The 8,483-nt window shown below is 32.2% G+C and overlaps 1 protein-coding gene across 1 annotated transcript; it reads left to right on the top strand.

Moving 5' to 3' along the window:
• The first annotated feature begins 2,361 nt into the window (after positions 1-2,361).
• Positions 2,362-2,981, top strand: LOC133313536 (uncharacterized). The gene has a single exon (XM_061514926.1). The coding sequence runs from the start codon at positions 2,407-2,409 to the stop codon at positions 2,821-2,823; it is 417 nt and encodes a 138-aa protein (XP_061370910.1). The 5' UTR covers positions 2,362-2,406; the 3' UTR covers positions 2,824-2,981.
• The last annotated feature ends 5,502 nt before the right edge of the window (positions 2,982-8,483 follow it).

Below are 8,483 nucleotides of genomic sequence, written 5' to 3' on the forward strand. Positions count from 1 at the left end.
ATCAACGGTTAAGATATGGTTGTAAAAAGTTGTAAACAAAAATAGGTTATAAGTGTAACATTCCCTATAAAAAACAAAGAAATGCAATGAAATTAATAAAAAAAAAAGTAAAACCTAATATAATTTTATCAATCAGAGAAACATAATATAATTTTTAACAAACATTCAAAATTACTAAATAACAGCTTTTTACATATCTAAAGTTATACTAGTCCTCCATGCATTAGGATTTTCTCGTTCCCGCTCTTGGGTTTCACCAATGGGTTAAAAATTATCTTCTTCATTTGGTATCAAAGCTATGCATATATGATTATAAGACTCAATTTTTTTTAAATGTTAAAATAATTCTAAATTTGCATATAGAACCTAAAGTTCATTCTAAATTTGCATATAGAATCTAAAATATTGAATTTTTTTGGAATTGATATTGAAAACCTTTGGACTTTTGTTCTACGTGATGAGAGTTTTCTAACCATATATCAAATGCATATTTTTATTGAATATTTTAAAAAAATTCTCAAATTTTTTTCAATCGATACATTGAAACCTTAAATTGCTTTTGGACTTTTGAAAAATAAGTTTTTAGTTATCTATTAACACAAAAATTGTTTGAAATCGTTTCTTATAGTGAAAGAATTTCATTTATAAATGTATTGTTACGAAATATAGTGTTTATATTATGAAAGTTTCAATATTTCTTTAAACTGATATTGTTTCATTGATGTAAAACGAAAATTGGTTTGAGGGTTTTAGTTCCCCTGTTATTTTTCCATTGTTTTATGTTGTTTTTAATACAAAAATCACACATTTTTGTGCTAAGAAAAATTGCGACCCATAACTTAAAGAATCACTTTTTAAACTTCTAAAATATCTCAAAAATGGCTCAAAAATATGTTTTTTTGAGTTTGACGAGATTCCCATGGCTAAGGAAAAGAATATGTTTTTCGAGCGGGTCAACCTGTCAAAGGAAGAACAAAGCACTACAATAGAGAAATCTCAAGAAATCCTAGGGGTTAGGGTGAGATTGTGGGAGAGGCATACTATTTATATTTTTTATTAAAAAGTCTCACGAAATCCATACCAATAGAAAATTCATTAAAATCGTTAGATTTTTGAATACCATAAGATTATTTTTTCATTGTTTAAAATCTTGATTGAATACCAACGGATTTGGATGAACTTTAAAATAATCTTTTAAAATCCTAATCGAATACCACGTGACTTTTTTTCAATCCATTAAAATCCTAATTGAATACCAACAGATTTTTTTGTCCAAAAATAATCCATTAAAATCCTTTGAAATCTCAATCCAATACACCCCTTTAAGTTATTTATCATTTTGATGTATTAAGAGACTCGGTTGTATAAGCTTATATTATACAACGGTTACATCAAGGGCCTGTTTGGTGTCATGTATAAGGCTTGATAATATAAGTGTATACCATACGTTATGACATTTTCAGTTGTTTGATGTGACCATCATATAGTATAGGCTTATATAGCAGAACTCCTTAAATACATCAAAGTGATGTATAACTTAATCAGGCATAAGGGAGTGCGATTAGACTCAATAAGGGATTGATGTATAATATTGCTTACAAGTACAATTTTCAAGAACTAATATATTATTTCAATATTAATATATTAGAATAATTTTTTTAATATATTAATTTTTAAAATATTGGATGATATTATCTGAAACAATATCATACCAAACACTGAATAATATTAAAATTTAATCAGGTTTTATACAATCAGGTCTTATGCTATCAGGCCTTATCCTATACTATTCACCAAACATGCCCAAAACAACTAAAAATGTCATAACATATAGTATAACTTATACTATCAAGCTTTATACATCACGTCTAACAGGCCCTTATGGTCATTGAAACTTTGATACCATTTAATAATTTATATTATTCTCTAACAGTAATTCCAAGAAATTAAAGTATTTCTAAAAAAAAAAAAAAATTCGCTTAAAAATAATTAATTTTTTTTTTTGTTTCCAGAATATTTTTCACCTGCGAGAGATTAATTTCTCGAGCCGAAGCTGTTTTTTTATGAGATGCAGATCAGAAGTAAAATGGCAGATATTAGTTTTTGAGAAAGTAAAAGTTTTATTTGTTTTTTAATAAATTACAAATATTAATCACATTAATTATTTTTAAAAAATTATTATTATTTCTTAAAAATTAATATCAGTTACATTTGTTGTTTTTATTTACATTTTTGAATATTATTGTATGTAATTTTAAATTTGGTATGAAATTCTGCAAAAATAAATAAAAATAAAAATAAAAAGTCCAAAGTCAAAAGGGGTTTAGGAGGTTTTAAGCGAGCATCTATTGTTCAAAGGGAACCTAGCGACGCCGACGCAGCCACCGTCTCTTGTACTTCAACCCAATGTCCACGCCAACGCCTCCGAAGCAACCTCCAGAGGAGCAATCCGATGCCGAACCAGAAGGCAATGTTCCTCCGGATCAACCAGGTTCGGAGTCACCCGAAGCAGAAGCAGAAGCTGAGGCAGAAGAAGAGGAAGAGGAGGGAGAGTGCGGGTTTTGTTTGTTCATGAAACAGGGTGGATGCAGAGACGCGTTCATCGATTGGGAGAATTGCGTGAAGGAAGCGGAGAATAACAAAGAGGATTTGGTGGAAAAGTGTGCTAAGATCACCGCGGAGTTGAAGCTGTGTATGGATGCGCATTCCGATTACTACGAACCCATCCTCAGAGCCGAGAAGATGGCCGAGCAACAAGCCATTCAAGAATTGGAGAATGAAAAGCTAAAGGAGGAAGTGCCTTCTGATTCTAATCAAAAGTGAGATCCAATTTCAATGCTTCTTCTTTTTTTTATATATAATTTATTGTTATAGTTGTCGCGTCAACGCGAATAGAACACTTTAGAGGCTATGTATGATTGCCACTGACAAGAGTGTGAGATAGAATATGTAATCTCATTTTTTTTGTCTCAATAATTGGAATGATGAATATTTTCTTACTTGAATTCGCAGCTTTAATCTGTTCAATTGATAACTTGTTTTTCTTTTTTCTTTTTTAATGATATGGTTGTGTTATGCTGTTGCACATTTGACACATCATTGTTAAGAATCTCTAATGAGGAAAATGAATATATGAATCTCTATGTTTTTGCCTCTATTTTGATTGTTTCTGATTAATGAGTTTACATGGTAATTGCATCTTGATTGTTCTCTTGGTAACAAGCAATGAGGAAATTAATTAGTAGAGGCTTCAATTCATAGTAAGAACTAAGAAGCTGTTTGATCTTACTAACTAAATAATAACTCGAGTCTACTTCTGGTCCTTCCTTCCTTCCTTCTCTGTTCTCTCCCTATACTAGTAGTCCAGAACGCAAGCAATTCATCAAAGGAGTTTTTTGAATTTTATAGCTATATAGTCTGATCCACTCGAGGATAGTTAATATTCAGTTACTCAATGTTAGTGAAGGGGTGCCGGGATGCTGACACCGGGTTTGCTGCAGTGTCTTAAAACCCCGTTCTACCCCGGGGTCGACCCCACCGAGTCACTGACCCCCTCTCTCTTAGGGTTGGGTCAACAGTTAGACTGTGTATGCACGTTGACCCCTGAGGTCGACCCCACCGGGTCACTGTCCCCCTCTCTCTGAGGGTTGAGGTCAACAGTTAGACTCTGTATGCACGTTGATCCCTCTGACCCCTGAAAACCCCCTGTTGAACCCGTGACTCCCAGGTCAAAGGGGGTTAGTGTATTTTCTTTTTAAAAAAAAAATTACACACAAAAAGACGTTGTTTGGTGTGTAAAAAAAAAATCGTTGCTGCCTAGATCTAGAACTAGATTTGAAACCTGAAACATTCTTCTGCTTCTCTTCCTATCTTCTCTCCCATATCCAGACCCAGACTCAGTCTCCCTGATCTGGTTATCTCCGATCCTCTTCGGTCTTCTCTCTCCCTCTCCTTTGCCGTGCCGGTTCTTCTCTCCCCACCATTGATTCGTCGTGCCACTGCCTCTCCTCCGCTGTTCTCTCTTGGGTAAGAGATCTCCTTTCACATGCTATTGTAGGTGCGTGGTGAGAAGGACAATAAGGGCTTGAGTTTGATGATATAATTTTTCATTAACTCCATTGAAATATGTGTTTTATACTTTGATAGTTTGATACTTTGATTAACTTGTGTAATATTGACTTGTGGATGTAATTGATTGAATTATGTTAAGTATATTTTAAAAATCTTTGATGATTGGTGGTTTGATTTTTTTTAATATATAAAATTGAGTCAACGAAGTGACCCCATTACCCCTAACCTCGGCCGAGTTGATGGTCGAGCCGAGTTTTTAAACACTGATTTGCTGCTTGATGCTTCTGTTATACTTTATGATGGGAATATGCTACTATTGAGTTGCAGAAATTAAGTGCTAGAGTTAATAGTGAATAATAAATGAGGAATAGCTTGATTTCCAGGTTCTTGATTGGATATATATTCAACAGCTGTTTTATGCAGATTTTGAGAGTTCCGGCATCCACACTTAAACTCTACATTTCAGTAAGACTTCCATTTGAAATAAATAGGTTGGCTTTGATTAAATAATTGTTAATGCCATAACTTGGCCGTGTTATGATCTGTGAGGGAATGAAGGTTTTGTCATTAGTCATTGATATAATATTAGGAGAAATTTCTATGATCAATAGATAACATTTGAGGTACTGACATTTTTAGAAGTGGATGAACTATGAAGTTTTGAGGCTTGAATATTTCAATCATGGATTTGTTTTTCTCTAGTGACATTCTGTCATCCTTCTGTTCTTTCATGTAATGCTGAGAATTCATTTGAGGTGCTGACATGGTTAGAAGTGGATGAAATATTAAGTGTTGAAGCTTGAATACTTAAAACACGGACATGCTTAATTGATATTCAGTTTCAAGTGATAGCAAGAAATAAATGTAACACTTAAAAGAGATACCCAATTTAAACATTCTTTATTCAACCTTTTATTATCATCACAACCTCGCTTTTGGGTGTTTTTCAAAACTTGCAATGAGCTAGACACACGCACACACACGAAAATTAGAATTGTGGCAATTAACGGATAAATCAAATGAACTTTGCAAATGAGATTTCTACGAATGATGCATGGAATACTATCTTGTGATGCATTAGGTAAAGAAAAATGATTATGCTCAGAGCATTAAATTATGGTCTGCGACTGTAATTGTTACTGCAATTTTGAGATTTTGGGAGTCACTGCTCTCGCATTAAGTCCTGATTAAAATCTTGATGTTAATCATTGGTTGTTTATGGAGATAGTAGAAATGATTATATGTGCCCCACGCTATGATGATGATGATGATGACTGAAGAAGCAATGGTACAAGGCAAGGCTCTATGGAGTCACTGTGTTAGTCTCAGGCAAGTTGAGGGTCAAGGAGGAGGTGAATAGGGCATGATTATGGCTAGGGATGAATTTGGTAGGGTTTTTGCAAGGTGAGAGATGGAGAAGATGATTCTTCTTCAGGAGACTTGATCTCATATTTATAGGATGGAAGAGATTCTTTTTTTAGTATGGGAAATGTGATGTTATAATCATTTTCAACTTTGTGGGCCCACAATGGCATAAGGTTACATGACCCTTGACATGTCCATGCGTGTGCATGAGATATGTGAGAGGTACACGTAACTGAGGGATCAAGTACCCTCAGGTGTGACGATCGGACAAGGCCTTTCGACCGGTCTCAAACAACAAGAAAAAAAGGTAAACTTGAAATTTAGAACTGCCTGCAACCAGGCAAATCTCAGCAAGACATGAAGGACCTGAGTAGTTTTAATTTGTCAGCAGTTTTCCAAATTAAAAAACCTGGAGAAACAAAACATCAATCACTAGTAGTAAATCATACTTGAAATTTCTGACTACAATTTCCCCCTTTATGCTGTTAATTACATACCATAGCTACAAAGTGTCTATTTGGGAGGGGTTTTTTTAGTCACTGAAACTAGGCTAAACAATTTTTTACAAAATCTCTTATAATAAAAAAAATTCTAATGAAAAAAAAAATCAAAAGTCAAAAGCTCTTAGAAAGAGTTATTTTTTTTTAAGTTGTGTCAACTTTTTTTTTTTTTAATGAACAACTTTTAAGTAATTTTTAAACTAAAATTTTTATATAATTATCTAACCGTTTTAGTTTTATTTTAAAAAATTTATTTTTTAACTTTTATCTTCTTTTTTTTTAAAAACAATTTTTATCTTTTAAAAAAAAAAAAGGTTCTTAACCATTGATTCTTGGAATGCCTTTGCAAAAGGCCCCAGTCTATTACAAGGTCCCAATACGTAGAAGCAACAGCAGCAGATACTGAGAAAACCGAGGCCAGCACTTTCCATCCCATTCCATTGTCAAGTCAAGAGTATAAGCTGTTCTTACTTCTTAGGCAAACATCTGCAATTGTGAGGAAATATTTCAGCCCGTTATACCCTTGCATTGGATTTTTCTCTTCCAACAGGCGCCCGAGACACTGAAAAGATACTGAAGATTTTATTTTAAGAGTTAAAGTTTTATCCATACAGGTGACTTCAGAAGAAAGATGCATAAATAAGGATAACAGTCTCTCTCTTTTTTTGTTTGAAGGATAACAGTCTTTTAATGAACCAACATATATATATATATATATATATATATATATATATATATATATATATATATATATAATATTAAATAATTCCATATCTTCTTAATAAGTCACCCTAATAATCCTCTTAATTATCAAAAGAATAAAAGGGAAATATATTGTGACAACCAAGTTGTGTTACTACCAAGTGACTACCAATTAATCTCACCGTTAGATCGATTATGTTGATCCAACGGTTATATTTATTTCCATCTTTGTATGTTCATGGTTTTCTAAATTTAATACTTTATATTTATTTTCACCTTTGTATGGTTATGATTTCCCATATTTAATGCTTTCACTTTAAATATGGGAAATCATAACCATAGAAAGATGAAAATAAATATAATCGTTGGATCAACATAATCAATCTAACGGTGAGATTAATTGATAATCACTTCGTAATAACACAACTTGGTTGTCACAATATTCTTCCTCAAGAATAAATTATATAATATTTTTTGGGTCTCCAAACATGATAAGTACATGCAATTTCAAACCGAGCAACACTAATTATTATCTTTAGAGCTGTTAAAATTGATCAGCTCGTCCAATTAGGTCTCAGCTCATGGGTATTGGGGCAAAAAGACCCATAATAATAAAAGCTTGCACGGGTCAAAACCCTAAAAGTTTGGGCCAACTTGTGGGTTATTTATAATTATATTTCTTTTATCAAATTCAATGCATTTAAAATTATATTAACAAATAAATATTTAACATTTTGGTAAAATATTGTATATACAATATTAATTTCTCATAATTTAAATTTTTAATGAAAAAATATTTGCATACAAATATACAAGTGAAATGTAAGCAAAATTTTAATTATTTTCCTAATAATCCTCGAAGGTTCTATATCAAAAATATTAAAGTTCTAGCTTCTTATTATATCTTGGAATATTGACATTTATTAGGGCAATACTTCTCTCATTTAACATGAGAGAAAAAAATTTTCCCCGTACTAACAAGAAATATGGAGCCCACAAGCTAAAAAAAAAAAAAAAAATGTAGGCATGTGTTTCTATGTCTATGTGACATAAGATTGTTATCTCTTACAGTTGGAGAAAATAATTTCCCTATTTACTATTAAATAATACTTACAAAGAAGATTTTTATTGTTCAGTAAAAATTTTAATATAGGTTAAAGTTTTAACGGTTTGATTTTTCAGTAAAAATCAATTAAACAAGATTTTGTAGCCCTCTCAACTTTTTTGCTGCAACAAATCAAATAATGTCTTAGAACGGAATGGAGAAAATCTATAAATATGGTGGAGGGTTAGACCCGTTGTTATTCCTATGTTCTAGATGGTCCTTTTTTAGTCTTTTTCCCCTTCATCTCCCTCACTTCTTCTTGTCCCTTTCTTTTTTACTTTTATTTTATTTATATATACATATCTATATACATATATATTTTATTTTATTTTATTTTATTTTTATTTTTTCAACTGTTTTGTATCTTTCATGTGGATTTATCTACCACCGACCCTAATTAATTTGGGATAAAGGTAATGTTGATGTTGATGTTTTTATAATTTTAACATTTTGAAAAGTATGAATGGATGTTCATAACTATAGAGTTATTTTGTGTTGCTATACAATAGTTAGCAATTAATTGATTTTTTCTTAATAAAATTTGTCAATAAAATTATGACCATTAGCTTATTAAATTTAGGGGTGACAATTCTGGTTTACACGACTAGGGGTGGCAAAAACGAGTCAACCCGTCGGGTTGGCTCGTAACCTGGCACAAATAAGCCGGGTTGGATTGGCATAAATGAGCTGCGAGCCAACCCGACCTGGATCCAAACGAGCTAGCTCGCAGGTTAAACGGG

This window comes from Gastrolobium bilobum, unplaced genomic scaffold (assembly GCF_033153095.1).
Source record: "Gastrolobium bilobum isolate Gb01-03AN ecotype WA unplaced genomic scaffold, APGP_CSIRO_Gbil_v1 utg20048, whole genome shotgun sequence".
Lineage (NCBI taxonomy): Eukaryota > Viridiplantae > Streptophyta > Magnoliopsida > Fabales > Fabaceae > Gastrolobium > Gastrolobium bilobum.

Excerpts from the sequence above, each read along its gene's own strand:
- LOC133313536 (XM_061514926.1), top strand. The coding sequence starts at position 2,407 with ATGTCCACGCCAACGCCTCCGAAGCAACCTCCAGAGGAGCAATCCGAT.